Raw genomic sequence first — 20818 nt, forward strand, 5'->3', positions numbered from 1 at the left:
GTACATGTTTTGAGCTTTCCTCAGCGTCAACTTTCTTTTAATGTTGAGTTCCAGATTAGATGTTGAGTTTGTTGAGTTTGTTGAATACTGCACAGATGTAGTAATCATCTGGACCAAAATGCTGCACAGATGCAGCATTCATCTGGACCAAATTATATTAATTAAAATATTGTTTGGGAAGGAGTGAGTTAAGTAAAAGAAAGGTTAACCTTCTTTATCTACGAAATAAAAGAATTTCTAACATCCCGTTTTGGGTGTAAGTAAAGGCAGGAGAATTAAAAAAAAAAATATGTTCTAAATTTACTCGTATTTTATTATATTAATTATAAAAAATTATTATTTTAGATATTTTTTGTATCGTGATTAAAAATATTTGCACCACTCTACTCTCATCGTACGACGCTCAAATTATGTCGACGTCAACGTTGACACTGACATCGACATCGACTTTGACATCGAGACCGACGTCGAAGTTGACATTGACACCGACTTCGACGCCGACTTTGATATTGACTTTGATGTTGATATCGATTTTAACATTGACATCGACTTCGATACCGACATCGATGTAGACATCGACATCAACTTTAACAAATGAGCTACAAATATTTAAATGGTAAATCTTAACTAATAAAATCTTAACTAATAAAAACACGTAAATTTTTAATAAAAATAAAATATTTTAAAATTTTATATATTTAATTTTCATTATCCTTATTTTTCTTCTAAATATAGTCAAATAAAAAAATATATAAATAGTTTATACCTCTCTCTGAATTTTTACTCACCTTAGAAGTATGATGTTATTTTTCAAAAAAATATTTTACAAAAAAAGGCAACTGCCTATATGCTTAAATCGTGCAAAAGGTTTTTATTTTTTCTTTTATTCCAATGGCAATTTTATTATCCCCGCTTAACACTTCAGTTATAATTATTGTAATAATGATAATTTCCGTGTAATTTGAATATCCTATTAAATAATTTATATATATTAATTTTTTTCCAAACTCACTAATTTAATTTATTTTTTAATTATATATTAGTGATCGTGCACACGCGTCACCACTATAAATATGCCTGTGTTTAACGACGGGGTTATCGATGGAATCAAAACTCCGTCGGCGTATACTGACTAAATATACTTCTGTCGGTAGGTCCCGACGGAAATTATGTCAGTCGGTATTTACCGATTAATTCCGTCGATAGTTTCCGACGGAAAAATAATTCCGTCGGTAAATACTGACGGATTTGAATAATAAGTCGATAATTACCGACGGTCCTATATTCAGTCGGAATTTCGCGCGACGAGATAACGGATTTGCAAGATCTAGGTTTAGTTTTTTTGTTTATTTCCGACGGAATTAATGGTCCGTCGGTAAATAAGTACAGCTAACGGGTGCGGGCGTAAACATTACCGACGAAATTAAAATTCCGTCGGTGGATCCGAGTTTAGGGTTTTGTAGTTCCGACGGAAATCAAATTCCGTCGGTATACACCGACGGATGTATGTTTCTGTCGGTGGATTTCCGCCCGTACCCGTTATCTTTTAAATTCGCTAAAGCTTGCCCGTTAACTAGCCATAATCACCGACGGAATTAACAATTCCGTCGGTAATTACCGACGGAAAATAGTGTTCCGTCGGTAATTACCGACGGAAAAATTATTCCGTTGGTAAATCACGAATTAGGGCACAGATCGGCTTGGCTTTCCTCTTCGCGCGACCCTCTTTTTCCTCCGATTTTCCAGCGGCGGCGATTCTGTCGGCAATTTTCCAGCGCTCTCCAGCAATCTCGGCGCCCTCTCCTCCCGTTCACCTCGTTCTGACGATCTCTCAAGTATGCTCTTCTCCTCTCTCATTTTGGTTTTCACACGGCCGGCAGTCGTGCCCTGCTCGCGGATCACTGCCGGCGGCCTGCTCGCGTCTAGCAGGGTACTCGCGGGCGGCAGGGTGCTCGCGGACGACGGGGTGCTCGCAGCCGACAGGGTGCTCGCGGTCGGCGGGGTGCTCGCGGCCGCCGGCCTGCTCGGGGGTTCCTGGTCGTAGCTGTGATTTGCTACTGTTCGTAGCTGAGCACAATCAAAACCCTAGAAAATTTAAGTGTCGTGACATATTTTGATCCATTTCGCTATTGTACTTGCATAAAATGTAATGGGCAACAGGCGTTTGATCGATGCTTCTCATATATGTATGATTATTTTATTTGATGATGCTATAAGGAACAACATGTTTATAATAGTTTCATTTATTTGCTCTAGTGTAGAGGAGATTTTCGGTAATATGATATGATGATCGTGAGATGAAATTATGCATATAATTCTTTATTTAAGCTTATTTCAAGTGATACAACAAGTTTAATAATGTTTCAAATTATATTCTCTTTAGGTTATAACAATGTATATGAACAAAGCTTGGATGTACAATCGATTAGACAATGGTTTTATCAGAGATGATTTTATTGCTGAAGTTGATCAGTTTGTGATTTTTGCTAAAAGTCATCCTGAATGTATGAATGATGCTGAGTTACGGTGCCCGTGCAATCACAAAAAATGTCAAAATAGAGCATTTCGTGATGAGGATACTGTAAAAATGCACATATGTAGAAATGATTTTGTGCCACATTACTACAATTGGTATTGTCACGGAGAGTCTTATTTATATGAACCAATTGGGTCATCTGGTGGTTCATATTCTAGGACTACTGTTATAGCTCCTGAAGCATCAAATAATATTGATATTTCAATGCAATCAATGGTTCAAGATGCGATGAATGCAGTTGATTATTCGAATATAGATGAAATATCAACCCCTGAATATCAGCAACTATATGAAATGTTAAAGGCTAGTGAAAGAGAAGTGTGAGAAGACATTCCTTCTGGTCATTCACAACTATCAGCTACAGCAAGGTTATTGAATATGAAAGCAGAACATCATTTCTCAGAAAGATGTTACGATAACATTTGTCAATTGATGTCAGAGTTGCTCCCTACTGATAACATAATGACTAATAGCTTCTATGAAACAAAGAAATTGATCAGAGGTTTAAGTTTGTCTGTAGAAAAGATTGATTGTTGTATAAACAACTACATGATATTTTGGAATGAAGACAGTGATTTGAATGAATGTAAAATTTGTACTCACCCTGGTTTTAAGCATCGTAATCGCATACCAGGGAAGAAGAGGAAAAATATTGCTTGGAAAGTGATGTATTATTTTCCATTAACTGCTAGACTTCAACGCTTGTATGCATCTGCAGCAACAGCTAACCACATGTTGTGGCATTATGAGCATGAGCATGAGCACGAAGGAGGTATAATGTGTCATCCTTGTGATTCTCATGCATGGAAACATCTTAATACTGTGTTTCCCTCCTTTGCAATGGAACCACGAAATGTGAGATTGAGACTTTCTGCAGATGGATTTCAACCATTTGGTCAGTCGGGACAACAATATTCATCTTGGCCAGTTATATATATTAACACCGTACAATTTACCACCATGAATGTGTATGAAAGATAATTTATGTTCCTTATCGTGCTTATTCCTGGTCCAGCCAATCCAAAAGATAAGATAGATATTTTCTTGCAACCTCTAATTGCCGAGCTTAATGAATTATGGAATGTAGGGTCGGTTACTTATAATATTGCAAGTAAAACTAATTTTACATTGCATGCGGCCTTATTATGGACCATCAGTGATTTTTCAGCATACTCAATGTTGTCGGGATGGAGCACGACTGGTAAATTAGCATGCCCACATTGCATGACAGAGTCCGATGCATTTTCATTGCCTTACAGTGGAAAGGTATCTTGGTTTGATAATTATCGTAAATTTCTACCACTGAATCACCCTTTTAGGCAAAATAAAAAAAAATTCTAAAGAATGTTGTAGTCAGAAAACCTCCCCTAGCAGTCCATGCTTCAGGTGAATAAATCATTGAACAAATAGATAGTTATGGATTCCTCCCAGTATCTCAGCCTAATTCTGATGAGATAAATAAGTATCTTGTGAGGATGTGCAAGTGTGGTTGGAAGAAAAGAAGCATATTCTGGGAGTTGCCTTATTGGAAGTATCTACTCATTCGACACAATATAGATATGATGCATGTTGAGAAAAAATTCTTTGATAATATCTTCAACACTGTGATGAATGTACCTGGAAGAACTAAGGACACTGTAAAATCACGTGAAGAATTAAAAGAACTAGTCAACAGACCAGAGTTGCATCAGAATGAAACAACCAATAAGTTTCCAAAAGCTTGTTATACATTGGACAAAGATGGTAAACAAGCTTTATGTAGTTGGTTAAAAGAAATCAAATTTCTAGATGGATATGCTTCAAATATGGCTTGATGCGTTGACATGAACAAATTAAAGATGTTTAGAATGAAGAGTCATGACTGTCATGTGTTCATGCAAAGACTTATTCCAATAGCTTTTCATGATTTACTTTCCAATAATGTTTGGCAAGCACTCACAGAGTTGAGTCTTTTTTTCAGAGATTTGACAGCGAGGTGTATTATGACGATTGATATGATTCAGCTAGAGACTGTCATTCCTCTCATACTTTGTAAGTTGGAGCGCATATTTCCACCAAGTTTTTTTGATTCAATGGAACATCTACCGGTACATTTACCATATGAGGCACCAATAGCTGGTCCTGTGCAGTACAGATGGATGTACCCATTTGAAAGGTTTTTGAGAAAATTAAAAAACAATGTTCGTAATAAAGCAAGAGTTGAATGGTCAATATGTAATGCTTATCTGGTGGAGAAACATCTTCTTTCTGCTCTTATTATTTTGCTGATAATGTTAAAACTAGACACCGCAAATGTCCTAAAAATTTCGATGATACTCAGAATATAGATCCATCGATGCTTTCTATTTTCAAATTTTCTGGTAAACCAATGGGTGCATCTGTTTCTAGATGGTAAACTCAACAAGAATACCATGTTGCAAGAACATACATACTCTTAAACTGTGATGAGGCCAAACCCTACATAAAGTAAGTTAACTTCTCTAATCAAGCTTTTATTCCGTTGTACTTAATTGCTTGATATCCTAATTTTCTTATAATTACCTTCTTTCAAAGCTTGTATGAGCAACAATTACATCTTCAAAATCCATCAATGACTGCAAGTGAGGTTGCTGAAAAGTTAGAGACCGAATTTGCATTATAGTTTCAAATATATGTGAGTTAGAGAAATTTTCATAATTCTTTATTAAAATAAGTTCGGTCCTAATTTTTCTTATTACTATTTTGATAGGTGAAAGACCGAAAAATATCTAATGTACAAGATGATAGAATATTGAATCTTGCATCTGGACCCCTACGTCAAATAATGGTTTATTCTGGTTACTATGTTAATGGTCTCAAATTCCATGCGAGACAACGATTCGCAGAGATTAACTTTTAATTCTGGTGTCTGCGTTAAAGGATCTATCAACACCAATAATACTGAGTTTGATTACTATGGTAGACTTGAGGAAATTATAGAGGTTGAGTATCCTACATTACCGATAAAAAGGTGTGTCTTGTTCAAATGTTCATGGTATGATCCAACCCCAAGAACAGGTACCAGAATACATCCAAATTATAATTTAGTAGAGGTTAATGCAAACAGAAGGTTTAATAAGTTTGAACCTTTCACTTTTGTAATACAAGCGGGTCAGGTTGTTTATTTTGAATATCCTACAAAGAGAAGAAGAGCTAGTGAATGGTTGTCTGTTTGTCGATTGAAGTCTCGTTCTACCATAGAAATGTCGAACACTATTACTGCTCAAAACCATGATGCATTTCAGAATGACGAAGTAGAGAGACATTCGGTTGATTCACAACTCCAATCTATATCAGAATTACTTGTAAATGGTAATGCCACTGACGAGGAGATAGATGATGGAGAGAATTCCAGTAGTGAGGATTTTGTTGAACTAACAGAGTCTAGCGACGACGACTTACAAACTGTTAATGTTGAGTAGAAATGCTTCCAGAGTCTAACATTGATTAAATTTTAACATTATTATTTATCTAGTAAGTTATGCTTTAATCATGTTTTGTTGCTTATTTATCATGTTATTAAAGACTTATTATGATGTGCTGTAATATGTTTTTGTAGATATAAGGTATCATGGCAGATCTTCCAGCACCACTCCGTGGATCCACCGTCCTTAGGGTTGTTGGAGAGTCGTAAGTATTTTTTTTATTATTAGTAATTCAAGTTCTTTATTTATAACATATATCTTATGTCTTAATATTGCTTATATGTAGGTTTACTCCCGGTGGCCATCGAGTATCCACATATATCACACGGAAATTTAAGGAAAGAGTCTGCATATCTGGGACTACATGGAGACATGTAGATGCTGCAACTAAGGATTTCTATTATCAAGAATTTGTGGTAAGTAAATTGAATATGTACATTATATTTATCCTTTAATATACTAAAATTTTATTTTTAAATTGCAGAAAAAATATACATGAGAGGAGGGGCACGAGGTAGAATTTGCAAAAACTTGGAATATTTATTGTGCCAAGTTGTACAAAGACCTATTATACTATGTGAGAAAGGATGACACACGGCCTGCTTATGTATCCGACGAGATTTGGAGTGCATGGACGACCACTTGGTCTGCAGAAAGATGGCAGACAAAGACTCTAAAAGCTCGAGCAAATAGGAATACAGAATCAGGTGGCCCGAGTACCAGATCTGCTCGGCATACATCAGTATCTCGATCCATTATTGAGCACGCTATGGATCTGGTGATTTTAATTTAAAGTTATATAAATTAAATTTTTATTTATTAATGAACTTGTATAATTTTAGCCAAACTTATTTGTGCATGCAGGAACGTTCTTTAGAAAGACAACCCACTTGCTTGGAGATCTTTCTCAAGACTCACCAGAGAAAGGATGACACATATGTTGATGATCGATCAAAGAACATTGGGGTTTGAATTATTAACTTGCAATTTATATTTAATCTTTAATAATGATTAATTAGCTTTAATAATTGTGTATAAGATATAAATTGTATATTTTTTCTACACAGGAGGAAATGACAAGCAGGGTTGCTCAGGCATCTCAGCCACCAGTAAATGGAGGGGAGTCACAGGATCTATCCACCCAGGAAATAAATGAAATTTATTATGATGTTGTGGGTGAAAGGACAAAGAACTCCTCCCTCTACGGCCTTGGCTCCCAGGCAAAGGTGGTATTTGATCGCTTGAGGACTCCTAGGGGTCGTGCGAGTTCCTCTTCTTCTTCTTCTTCTGAGGTGGAGTCATTAAGAAAAGAAAACTAAGACTTGAAGACTCAGATGACTACCATGGATCAGAGGTGGGAGAAGAAGTGGGTTGCACAGGAACAGGCATTGGCCAAGATGCAAGCAATCATTGCACGATGTGACCCATCACAACAGCCCCAGTCAGAGGAGTCCCGAGACCCATCAGACCCAGACCCCGCTGATGATTAGATTTTTTTTGAGGTATGTTTAACTATAACTTTATTTTTTAAGAATTTTTTAGAAATTCATTAAGTCAAATATATTTATTCTATTGGGATATTATTAGATGCTTATCTTAAAGTGTTTTACATTTTTCAGGAGTTCATGCTCATACATTCACCATCACCACTATTATTGGTTATCCAAAATATAATCCAGGTATTTTTTTACAAGTAAAATTAGTTATATATAACAATGTTTGAGTTATATTACATTTGCATCGATTTATTATAATCATAATCTATTATATTTGACTTTTACAGGATTATATTCGGATATATGTATAGGTGATGTATCATGGTATTTATTTTGGATATTTTGTATTTGTCGTGCACTTATATACTTTTATATACTTATGATTGTGAGAACTTGATACTTAGATTTTATTATATTTTGGAGATTTTCTATTTGTCGTTCAGTGATGTGTCGTGGATTGATTTATATTGTGATATTGTTGTTGTATGTTGTTAATATATTGTGTGGATTGTGTTTGTGATTCCGTCGGTGAGGCCCGACGGAATATACCAACGGAATCAGAGATTCCGTCGGGAATCTTCGTTTACCACCGTTTGTTTTTTTACCGACGGATAAAAATTGCAGTCGGTAATATACCGACGGAAAATATAATTTCGTCGGTAATTACCGACGGAAATTATACTTCCGTTACCATGGTATCAGAGCTAGGGTAAAAACCATGAAATTATACTTCCATTGCTGAGACCTCTCAATGGTGCTAGCACACTCTAAGTGGTTCGCTCCACCTTTTGTCCGTGTGGATACGTGTAGAGGAGTGTACACTTGACACTCTACGAGATCCGACAACCATTTGGACGAGCGGGATAAGCGAAGGGCATCGCTACAAGGGTAAAACCTTTTTCCATGTAGATCTAAGGTAGATCTAGTGTAGACAAACATGTACATGAATTTTTATTTATCTTCACACGGATCCGTGGCTAGCTTTGGGGTTTCCGCAACGTAAAAAGCGGTTTTTGCGGCTCAAAAGTCTAACATAATAAATGTTGGAATTATTTTTAGTGTGAATAGAAAAAATGATATTAACGTAAATTTCATTTTAGACGTCACTAAAGTTAGTTAGTAAAGGGTGGAGATTTTTAATAAAATAGTAAGATATTTTTAATATAATATTTATTTTTATTGAATTGATAATTAGAAGGAGATGAGAAGTTCAAGAACATCTACAGTCGTTCGAGCTCTTGGAGAATTTCTTCATTGCCACATCCATACTACATCAAAATAAAAAACTTCATACATCTCTCCACTATAGAAAAAAATCTCTGAACAATCCTTTTATGAATCCCATAATTTTCAAACCTCCCCATCATATATCTCTTTTCTAATTAAAAAAACACTTTTAGTATTATATTTAAATTAAAAAATTATATTAACTAAAAAAAAGGTGAAGGAGTCATTGTTGTTTTTTTTTAAAAAAAAAAAACTGCCAGTTAACAGTGGAATGCTCTAATAGATGCAGATGCTCTAATAAATGTGGGTAGATGTTGTTGGAGTGTATACTGAAAGCCTAAGCTTTGTAAACATTCATTATGAATAAAGAATCACATTTGGTCAAATTGTCTACATTTAGTTGTAGTTGTTCAATTAATTTATATTGTAGATAACATAGTATGTGGTGTCACATGCAGAAGATAATGTTATCAGTACCTTATAAATTATAAACAGTAGCTCACGACCAAAATGGAAATGAACAAACCATTAGAAGGTCGTAGTGTAATTAGGTATTAGTTTATCTTGACTATATAATTACACTAGTACACTCAGAGTGTATTGAGTAGGATCATTTGAGGTCGTTTCTTTTATACTGACTTTATAAAGGAACAAAGACCTCAGTTATTATGGAAGTGTGTGCTCTTAATCCTAATATAATAACAAACACATATATTTGATATTTATTTCTTTAATTTATCAATGGGTGAGATTTAGTTCGATGAATCAATAAACCCGATAAGTTGGGAAATGGTATCACTTATAGTGTGTGTTGTTGATTATAGAAGGAAACTGTGTCCTAGAGATACTAGGTTGATAATGTTCTCAAGAGGAGCTCATTAGGATTATCATGTTAAACCCTGCAGGTGGACTTAGTCCGACATGATGATAAGGTTGAGTGGTACTACTCTTGGACTAAGATATTAATTAAATGAGTTGTCAGTAACTTACTTAATTAGTGGACATTCGATATCTTAAACACGGGGAGACTAACACACTCATAATAAGAAGGAGCCCAAAAATGTAATTTGGGATTGGTGCGGTAGTTCAATAATAGTTCTCTAGTGGAATGAATTATTATTAATAAAATTAAGTTGTGTGTTCGGGGCGAACACGGGATGCTTAATTTTATCGGGAGACCAAAACCAATTCCTCCTCTCGGTCCCTATCGTAGCCTCTTATTTATAGAGTACTATACCCACCTATACCCACCTTCTATACCCACCAATAGGGGGTCGACCAAGCTAGCTTGGGAACCAAGCTAGGGCCGGCCTAGGTATAAGATTGGGTGGCCGGCCCTAGCTTGAACCCAAGCTAGTGGGGGCCGGCCAAATTAAATTAAAAAAGAATTTTAATTTTAATTTTTATTATGTGGAAGAAATAATTTATTAAAGAGAATTAAAATTAAAATATCTCTCTTGTAAAAGATCTATAAAAGATTAAAGAAAGAGATTAGATCTCTTTCCTTATTTGTAGATTGGTGAGATATTTTATTTTCTCTTTAAAACTATCCACATGTTGATAAAATTAAAATTATAGAAATTTCTTTTTATCAACCATGAAGAGATTTTTAAAGAGAAATTCTAATTTTAAAATTTTCGGAAACAAATTAGGAAGTTTTAATTGTTGATTAAAACTTGTCTAATTTATCTCTTTTAATGTGGCCGGCCATTAGAGATTAATTTGGGAAATTTTATTTTATTTTTCTCAATTAAATCATGTCAAGGGAATTAAGGAAAATTTATTGTAATTAAATTTCCTAATTTGCCTAGGCCAAGGAATATAAAAGAAGAGGTGAGGGTGCCTTCATGAGACAACCTCTATTATTTCTCTCCCTCTTTTATTCCTTGGAGTGGCCGGCCATCTTCTTCCTCTCTCCCTCTTTGTGGTGGCCGAAACTCTCAAAGGCTTGGAGCTCTTGTGGCGGCCGAATATTACTTGGAGAAGAAGAAGAAGAAGAAGGAGAGAAAGCTAGCATCTCTTGGAGTTTGGTTGGTATTTTGTTCTTCATCCTTGGTTAAGCTTTTTGTGGCCGAACCTAGCTAGGAGGAGAAGAAGGTGGTTGGTGGTTTCTCATCTCGGAAGATCGTTGTCCACACAACGTCCGAGGTTAGAAGAGGAATACGGTAGAAGATCAAGAGGTCTTTCTAAAAGGTATAACTAGTAATTTTTCTTTCCGCATCATACTAGTTATTTTTGGAAATAATACCAAATACAAGAGGCTTACGATTCTAGAATTTCGAATATGTTTTTCGATGTTGTGTTCATTTGTTTTTTCTTTTCCTTGTGATTTGATTGTTCTTTTCGGTTAACCTAAAGTTATTTTAGGAAATTAAATATTAGCTTTCTATAAAAGGTTTTGTCTAGTCGGTGGTGGTTGCTCCCATATCCAAGAAGGTCATGTGCCTCGCCACGTCAGTACTGGGAACCGATTATGGAAATTAATATTTAATGGAATTAATAACTTAAGGTGATTTGGGTCGAACGTGTTAAGTTCCGCAGGAGATCCAAGTCAAAACCTAAAAGAACAAATAGATTAAGTTTTGGATCAAACGTGTTAAGTTCCGCAGGCGATCCAAAATTTAATTTAAAAGAACACATGGTAGCTAGGAAAAGGTTCAGACCTTTGTACAAAATTTTTGTACAGTGGAACCTCTAGGCTTTCCGAGTAGCAACCAACAGATGTATATCCGTTGCTGGTATGAATAGGGTTCCGGAGACGTATTAAGCTCGGCCCAACTTGTCTGGCCCGTTAAAACGGAAGGTTCGAGAGACTTGGATCATCGATGTTACGGTGGACGCTCGAAGTTCTCACAGCGGCGGCCTCCAACCCGGCGACGACGGTGGCGATCTTTCCCCGTCCTCTCTGTTGCTTCGCCTTATAATATTTATGGCCATCAAGCGGCCCAGGAGGCGAGGTCGGCCACAGACCGTCCTTCCGCTTCATACCAGCTCTATCCGCAACTCCGTCTCTTGCTGGTATAGTCACTCTTTTTTGTCTCGCCTTCGGTTTGCTACGCGTGCGGTAGGTGTTTCTTCCCTTGTTAATATATTATCAAGCAGTCTTTCTTTTTCTAGAACAATTTGTTTAGTGCTCTGCGACCTGCGCTTTACCTTATGGCGTATTACTTGCCAATGATTTCTAGGTATTGCGATTTCAAGATTCATTCATTCAATGAGGCATTGTTTTCTTTTGGTTGTCGGTACTCCAGGTATGACCCATTTGTTAGTCATATGAGCAGTGTTGTAAACGGGGTAGGTAGGCGGTGACAACGCTTTGACTAAGCACTGCTTAGTCGGTTGAGTTTTTTTTTTACTATTTGATAAAAAAAATTAAATAGAGGATCAAAAATAAAAAAAAAAATACTATAAAATATATTAACTAAAAATAAAAAATTAATCTAAATATGTTTTTTTTAAAAAAATCATTTTTAATATATATTAAATTAATAGAATAATTTTATTGGCCTTTAATTAAGTTTATTTAAATTATTCCAATCATGATTAAAATTATTAATTTAAAACTTTGATTAAATCCTAAGTTAAAAAAAAACTACTCTATTCGGTGATTGATTTCGGTGATTCGACGACGGACATGTCGTCATTGGGCATGACACGTTTGGACCTGTCGCCTAGGCCCGGTGACTAATCCGGACACGTCGTGCATGCCTTGGTGAATCGTTCGAGTCTGAATCAGAAACGTTTTTCCGCCACCTCAAGGCTATGCGGTTGAGATCTACCTCTTGCCTAGGAGCGTATAGGCAATTGCCATTTAGAACACTGTGTCTCAGTTTCTACTTTGCTTTCCTCTCACGGTCGTATGACCCATTGAGGTATGATTACTGGAGTATTGAGCCGATGGCTGACTTTGTCGCATTTTTGTTTCTTTCTGACTTATTATTCTTAATTAATGGAACTGAGAATAATCGCGTCAATAATCTAAAAGAGAGTTGCCCTTTTTAACAGTTATTGAATGAGATTTCTTTGTGTTATAGTACATCGTAACATGCTGACTAGTTTTTCTCCTAAGCAGTTTGTTTTTTCATCAATGACAAGACTCCGATTGTAGATTCTAATGCTAACTTATGGCTGTGTAGATTCATAAAGATGTGGTTTACAGTGGGCTTTGCACTCAGCTTGGTCATTCTGACTGGAGTTTCATTGGTCAGTAAAGTTCCTTATTTTTCTAAAATGAATGTAAAAGTGTGGGTGTTATCTAGAGATGTCATTTGCAATGGTTTCGCATGTTTTAATCTTCTACAATTTTGGTGTGATTACATATTATTACGATTTTAGTGATATGTGAACTTAGGAGGTTGGCCTTTTAAATTTTAATTTGTTTTTCTTAAATTGCTCGCTTTCTATTAAATCATTTATGTCACTGTAGTCCTTGGAATTGTTACTTCTTTGATCCTGCATCTTGGTAGTTGAAATCCTACTACAATAGACAACAACAGAATGGATGATACTTATAACTGGTTTGGTAAGCTTTGGAGTCGGTCCATCACACTATTAATAAGATGTGCAAGGTTAATAGTTAGAGATTTAGATTTTAGGTTTCCACTAAAGTCTATCGCATCTCAAAACAATTAGTTGAACTTCCTATCTTATTTGGATCTTGCTTCCATTGTTTTATATTTGTTGCTTGTTAGATGTTTTGTTCCTTTTGCAATTACTATGTTCTTCATTTGGATTCATTCTTAATTTGTATCATTAGAAAGAATTTTTTATTTTCTTCATTTCATTATTCTCTCATTATCACATATTGGCTATTTGACATTTCATATATCCGTTCTTGTATGACCAGATGCTTTTGTGGGATTCAACCGAAGCTCTCACTCTTCTGGAGTTAATGAACCACTTTTTTGGTTAGTGTTACTTTGATTAAAAAAAAATCTTAGCAAATGGATAGATAAATTATTGTTAAAAATATATATGAATGTAGTTTCCTGGAAGTGTATCAATCCTTGATGCTAGCTCTATGATCATTTCAACAATGTTGTTAGTTGGTGTTCATGAATTTGGACATGGAATTGCTGCTGCAAGGTCAGTATCAAGTGACATTTTATACCTTCAACTTTACTTGGTGCTGCTCAAATTGTTCATTACTCCATTTACACAGCTGCAATTATAGAGTATTGGCTTTTAGAGCACATTTAAAGTTTAAGATTATGTTTGTATGATAGTTTAGCTAGTCAAACACAACCTATATTTGTTGATCAGCAGTTACCTGATTTGCAAGATGTCACCATTTATGTTTAAAGTAACTTATTTTAGAATCATTTTGTTGGAATAATAGTTTATGATGGATTTCATTATATACTCTGAATGCTGAGTTAGATATAGCTATGGTAGATGATAAAATGATGGAAAAATAGGTAAACACAACACAAACATGTTCATGGATGAAGGTGACGAGACAAAAGAAACTCCATTATAACAAGCCATGAATTTTGACTCATTAGGGTTGGTTGGTTAAAATTTATCTCATCATTGAATTTTTGTAAGACTGTATCACATATTTAACTTTTTTTAATCACTTGTAAATATGATAAGTAGAATGAGTTTTGTAATCACTCTATATTCCTCTCATCTTCTAATTGGATTGTCTTGTGAAATTATAGAATCTGTTTATATCGGTGCAATCGACCTCCAGGGTTTTGATGTTGTTTGACAATATGCTAATGGAGTTTAGTCAGGACAAGGTTGACCGAATGACTAGCAAAGTGTGAAAAGTCTACCGAGTGACTAGTCCTAACTAGAGGGTAGGCAAGGGAAAGTCTTAACCGGAAGTTAGGCAATGAAAAGTCCTAACCGGAGGTTAGGCAAGGTTGAGTAGCCTACCTAGTGACTAGCAAGTCCAAGCAGGTCAAGGTGACTAGGTGTTTGGCAAAAGGAAACCCTAGGAGAGGTAACCCTAGGTAATGATAAGTCTTGGAGGAGTGAACTGTAAGCATGTGTGATCAAATCTTAAATGCTGCTATTACTTTACTATTTTATATCTATTGTGCTAACTTAGTATTGCAGAAAAATCTTAGTTAATTAAGTTGATCAAATACTAAGCAAGACAAACAGAAAGTCTAAACAGGACCAGATGTTTGATGAGGAAGTTTAGGTAAGCTCCTTGAGTGGAGTGGTGAGGTTGTGTCCCAGTTGGGACAAGCTTTAGGCAATGATAAGAAATCGACGGAGGTTTCTAAGTAAAGATCAAGACTGTTCTAACTGTCTTTATTACTAATGCATATTATTCTCTAAATCTTTTTTGCAGAATTATTATTATTATTCTTGTTGTGCTAACTTGGTTTTGTAGAAAGAAAGTTAGTTGACCGACAGTTGACTAATCCAAGTGGATAAGAACAATAAAGGATCGCGATCTAGCAAAAAGAAGGCAACAAGGTTCCATTGGATCAATGGGATCAATCGATGCAACCATTTTTGGTAAGCAATTACATATTTGATTGGATTGCGTAAGAAAGGAATCCAGTCAGTCAACCGAACAATGTAATTTACGGGATCGAACGGATCAGATCGAAGCAAACAAAGAAAGACATGAGCATCAATCAATGGATAGGAGGTTCCGTCGACGGAAAGGCCAATACTCTAAAGTCTAAACCCTAAATGTGCTTGGGGTAGGCTTTCGGCAACCTACGCTTCATCTCTAGTTCATTTGTTGTCGGTATATTATACATTTCATATTTGTACGAATTTGCTTCTTCTCCGAATGATTTTCGGAGAGAAGAACTATATTAGATTGTCCATCGGAAGCGATCAAAGATTATGGGTCTTAGAGTAGTAGTCATTGGACTACGAACCAAGTAAAACTGAATTATGTCTTTGTCTTTACTTTTATTCCGCTGCTATTCTAGTTTGATTCGGTTTTACGAAGACGAACAAGAAAAGGTTTAAAATAAGATTCACTCCCCATCACCTGACTTCTGTGATCCTACAGTTTGTTATCCACGAACATATTCATACCATCCTAATACATTTTTGAATTTTTTACAATTTAATTATATTGCAGCTACACCTAATCTCTATCAGATAATATATCTTTTTTCATTCTATCTTTTCTTGTATCTTCTTTTATTGTCTTATCTTCTATCCCAACTGCTTCTAGGCAATCTGAATAGAAAAATGATATGCTCAAGGAAAAAAACTCAAGGAAAAGTTTAAGGATAGATACATAAAGTGATGGAGCCCACAAAAAATGAAATGGTGGGTCATGACTTTATGTGTCTATCCTTGAATTTTTTCCTTGAGTTTTTTTCCTTGAGCATATCATTGCTCATCTGAATATTAGCCATTGCACTCTTGTCTTAGAAATTAAATTTATTATACATGTCCTTTTCTTCTTATCTCATAAAGTATGGATAATTATAACACTATTATAAAAGTTTCTGATAGTCTAAATTGTCAATAGGTGATAACAGATGACTTCAAAAGCTTGTTTCAATTTTAACTACTTTTTCCTTTTCATATTAATGATATATTCATCAATATCTCCTTGTTGAATAATAGATCCCAGATGTCCAAGGCTCATTCATGAATTTCTTCTCCATCCATCTTAGTGGTTTATTCTACTTTTTTTCTTATAATTCAAACTGCATTCTATGTTTGTAATTTAGTTTTATTTAAAATATCTAAGTTTTTAAAATTTCTCTCTATAACATATGCTTCAAGTTTATTTTATTCACACCCATTGTCTGTCTTCAGCTCATATAAATAAATTTGAGTGATACGTTCAGCATTACATAGAATAGTGTCAGAATTCCTGGGCATGAATCTTACAATTCAACATAATATAATTAGAAGTGATGTAAAAGAATTAAATTTTTAAAAAGTTGATGGGTCCAGATGTGGATAAGATCCGTATAGCTGACCCTAAATGGTTGGGAACTTGGGAGCCATGGCCTGTGATTGTTGCATTTGGTCTCAATTAAATTTGTTAGGATTTTCTGTGGACATTTCATATAGTTAACTTGTATTCAATATAGTTCAATTTAATTAAAAAATCATCAATGCCAGCCCCAGGCTGTGAAGAAAAAGGTTAACATATGCAAATCTTAACATGGATCTTAAAGAGACTCAAGAAACACCATGTAACATATTTAAATTACAAATATTATGAATCATCAGATCTTCCTTTTAATTTTTAAGTATTGAGCAGGTATTAGCTGTGCCTAAAGCATCTCCTTTATATGGGTATTTATCTCCTTATAATGTTATTGTGTCAGTGGATGGATCAAATATAAAAAACCGTCATGAATGGATCAATATAATGGCCAATTATGACTCGCAAATGCTTCCTGAACCTTCTGTAACAAAGGTATTCAAAGCTTTGAAGCTCTTTCTCATATTAAAGGATACTGTGTTCCTGATAATTGGATCAAAGCAAGCAGCACTTCATGTGGGGATGAGTTGGCTGATTTTGTCTACTGGCCTTGCAACAATTCAAGACCCGTATTTGATAATATTTTAGACGAGATGAATAAATCAGAAAGTAAACATTGTTTGATTGCTAGAGATGTGGTGAAGTGTAAAAAATATTGGAGTTGGAGTGACTCTAATGTCAATGGAAGTATTGGAAGAGTTTGTGAATGTTGTTCATTTATGCTGAAGACCTGTATGAACTCTAGATTCATCTTATAATGCTGTAGATATCTGTAAAAAATTTAGTTGAATAACCTCTTAATCTTACCTCACACAGTAAATTGTTACAGTCCATTTATACTAGGTGAGACCATTGCATTCTTGTTCATTAGGTACACTGGATCAATCATTATGTTTTTCTTTTGGATAAAACATTGTTCATGCAATCACACTTATAAATCGTTACATAGCATAACCTGATTCATTAAATTAACTGGTTTTACGAACTTATCTCCAATTATTGAGTCATCTTTGTAGCAGAAAGGATCATATTACCTTCATTTGGCTCAAAGATTTTTTGATCTTAGTTCAATAGTTTGTTTACTACTTTACTTCAGACTCATATGGTGAATTTCTACAGTATGAAACTTGCATGACACTTGTTCAGATTCCAGGCATATCATGGGTTGAAGTTGCATATTCAAGCCCTTATTCTTCACAGTGCTTGGAGTACAGAAGTAATGCATCAACCTATAGTGAGAATTATGGTTTTGATTCAACTTGCTTTGCGGAGGAACTTTTGTATTTATTGGTGATGCCCTTGGCACACTCGATTCATAATAGCTTACCAGTGAGTGATACTTAACCAATTCTCTCTTGATGTTGTTTTTCTTGATATTTGATTTCGCGGTTCCTTCCTAATTACTTTACCTTTAGGCATAAAAATTCCCGTCTTCCAGAATATTTTCTATAAATTTCCATTTATAGGGCGAACTGTATCAGATAGATTAGATTACTGGTGGCAAAGGCCATATTCCTTCAGATATCTACTTTTCTTGGTGCTCTTGACTCTCGATCTCTATTAGTTGTGTAAGATAATTTTTGGTTTAATAGTCAGGAGAACTCTTGTAGTTGAATTAAGAGTTTCTATACATGGCGTTTTGAATCGGAATCAAAAGGATCGGCAGCGCGGCCTTGCTTTGAAACTTTAGAGACTGGCATTTTGATCGTGTTGAATTTGAGAAAATTCTATATAAAAGAGGAGTAAAAAAAAAAAATGGAATGTGGGCCTTCCCTCCTCCCTTCTTCCACTTAATCCTCTTCGTCTTCCTCTGGCAATTGGATTTATAACAGAGAAGGAAGAAGCATCGACTTGTTCAAGTCCTTTTTCATGGAGGAAGAGGAAAATAGATGTCAAAATTGGGTATCAACTAATAAGAGACGTTGGCGAAGTCGTATCAAATGGATTTGAAAGGAGGTTTCCATAAATTTTATGGATACAGTAGATTAATGCAATAATATAAATTTTATATGATATTATATAAAATAATAGTTCTAGGGAAACCTTATTTTTCTTGTACTATTAATTGTCCGTCAATATAACACTATCAATTCTATATGGCTTTCACATTCTATATGGCTTTCACAAATTCTATTCCTCCCAACTCCCATATTGATTCTCTGACCATACTGAGGACTTTGTATAGGTAGATTTCCGGACAAAAATCTTTAAAAAATACAGATAAGGACATTAGCGCGAGCAAATCCTCACAGGAAGCCGGACCCGGAGTCCAAGCGTGATCCACGCTAGATCTTGTGTAGATTCTTACGCGTACAAGTTCGTAATTTTGATATCTGATAGTAGGCCCACGTGGGCCGAATCATGTACGGGTCTCGATGTCTTACATACTTGTAGCTAAACACGAATGCCCACCATCTCTATTCTTTATTCCCACCCCCGCCACTTCCCCTTTCAGAGAAGCTAGCCATGGAGAAGCGCAGTCTCAGCGAGTTGAGGACTTTGGACGACGATTTCCAAGGTCGCACGCTACACATCTTGCTTCGCTTCTCCATTTGATCGTTCTATATGCAGGACTGTTAAATTGATCTGTGCAGAGGTGAGCAGCACGGAGTGGGAGTTCATCGACATGTCAGAGCAAGAGGAAGACCTTGTTCGCAGGATGTATAGACTCGTCGGAGACAGGTAAAGATCTCTCCTATACCTCGTCATCAAGCTGATTCGAGTTAATTTTCTACACGCACTCAACTGTTTTAATTTGTTAGTAATAATACTAAAAAAATCATCCATCCTCGGTTTCTTTCTCTTTTTATTATCTCATTCAAAAGAATCAGCGACGGGTGCTCTACCATCAGAAGCACTCAATTCCAATGCCCGTAAAAACACATAGATCACATTAAAGGAGGAGAAGATGGTCGATTGGGCATGTGACTGCGATCTTCCATGTCAAAAGGAGTATTAGTAAGTGGCTCAAGAAAAGAGTTTTAGTGTTGATACATTCAAGTAAATTAACAGTACCAACTACCAGTAGTATAGTTGTATTGTTCTCCCTTATCTGCTGCATTCATTGGTTAAATATTGAGCAGGTCAGGCTGTTGCCAGATCATTGAATACACGTTGAATGTCTGCAGGTGGGCGCTGATAGCCGCTCGAATCCTTGGGCGCACGCCCGAAGCAATCGAAAGGTTTTGGAAAATGGCTTACGATCCTTGTTTCGCGGAAAGGAGGCTGAAGAGAAGAAAGAGAACTTCAAGCAATCATGGGAATGGAGACGCAAGGCAACAGCAGATGCCTACTGAATAACATTAAATAAGAAGGACCAAACTCATTAAATAAGATGCCACTTTTTTAATAATATTTTCAGACAGAACAATCGTGTGAAAGGAGTGTTGATGTTGAATTGGCAAAGAATAATCTCGATCGCGTGACGTGTCCGAATCTTGTGTAAAGGAGTTTGCAGCTCTTGGAATGGTAAGGAATATGTTGTTTATTATGTGGCTGAGATTAATGCTAAGAAAGCTTCCCTTCAATTAGAGGGGAGGTGAGGTGATGGTAGGGTCCTTTGATAATTACTGAAATAGAAACTCTGGTTTATGGATTTTTTTTTTCAACAATTTTATTCGGTGTTATCCATTCTAAGTACTTAACTTTTATAATTTTAAAAACAGGTAGCATATTTTTCTACGTACTTAATATTTATGTCATTAGACGTTCATAGCAATGAACTTTTAAGAACTTAGAAAGTTTATGAAAAAATTTTAAGATGCACGCATGCAAATCTATGTTATTATTTTCATGGAAAGGAGGGGTATAACGAGAACGTCTGGTGTTTTTAGAATTATGAAAATTAATTATGTGAAAATGGATCCCTGTTTTTAGTAGTTAGTATCTAACTACTAGCTATGAATTAGAAGCTCTTAATTATTAGGATCTTGCAAAAAAAAATATCTTTTTGAAAAAACATATATTTTTTTTATTTAGAATAAAGGAGCATTCAGTAATTTAGAATACTAGAGTTTAACATAAAAAGTTTCCGTTAATATAAAAATATACGAAGGATAATTATATATAAGGCTGTAAATAAACTAAGTATTTATAAATAAGTTTGGTGTTTAACTAGGTAAGTGTTTTATGTTAGTTCAATATACATAATATCAATTAAATAAATAAGCTTGAATAATTTGTTAAA

At 35.3% G+C, this 20818-nt stretch overlaps 1 protein-coding gene and 1 long non-coding RNA gene across 3 annotated transcripts; both read left to right on the forward strand.

Moving 5' to 3' along the window:
- The first annotated feature begins 7221 nt into the window (after positions 1 to 7221).
- Positions 7222 to 15821, forward strand: LOC121977383. Of its 2 annotated transcripts, none has more exons than XR_006110800.1 (6): positions 7222 to 7481; positions 7599 to 7658; positions 12839 to 12905; positions 13549 to 13609; positions 13687 to 15179; positions 15269 to 15821. It is a non-coding gene; the product is annotated as an uncharacterized LOC121977383 (long non-coding RNA). The 2 variants fall into 2 exon arrangements; XR_006110797.1 differs by having other exon boundaries at positions 13687 to 13787; positions 15052 to 15821.
- Positions 15822 to 19019: 3198 nt separating this feature from the next.
- LOC121996303 (MYB-like transcription factor ETC3) lies at positions 19020 to 20212 on the forward strand. The gene is made up of 3 exons (XM_042550260.1): positions 19020 to 19150; positions 19227 to 19314; positions 19761 to 20212. Exons 1-3 carry the CDS (start codon positions 19099 to 19101, stop codon positions 19930 to 19932), a joined length of 312 nt encoding a protein of 103 aa, XP_042406194.1. The 5' UTR covers positions 19020 to 19098; the 3' UTR covers positions 19933 to 20212.
- Positions 20213 to 20818: the final 606 nt, after the last annotated feature.

The sequence above is a fragment of the Zingiber officinale genome, chromosome 1B (assembly GCF_018446385.1).
Source record: "Zingiber officinale cultivar Zhangliang chromosome 1B, Zo_v1.1, whole genome shotgun sequence".
In the NCBI taxonomy this organism is placed as follows: Eukaryota; Viridiplantae; Streptophyta; class Magnoliopsida; order Zingiberales; family Zingiberaceae; genus Zingiber; species Zingiber officinale.

What these genes read in the sequence shown, in the direction of transcription:
- LOC121996303 (XM_042550260.1), top strand. Translation starts at nt 19,099, where the DNA reads ATGGAGAAGCGCAGTCTCAGCGAGTTGAGGACTTTGGACGACGATTTC. An exon ending in TTTGGACGACGATTTCCAAG is followed by an intron (nt 19,151 to 19,226) that starts GTCGCACGCTAC and finishes TGATCTGTGCAG; the next exon opens with AGGTGAGCAGCACGGAGTGG. An exon ending in TATAGACTCGTCGGAGACAG is followed by an intron (nt 19,315 to 19,760) that starts GTAAAGATCTCT and finishes GAATGTCTGCAG; the next exon opens with GTGGGCGCTGATAGCCGCTC.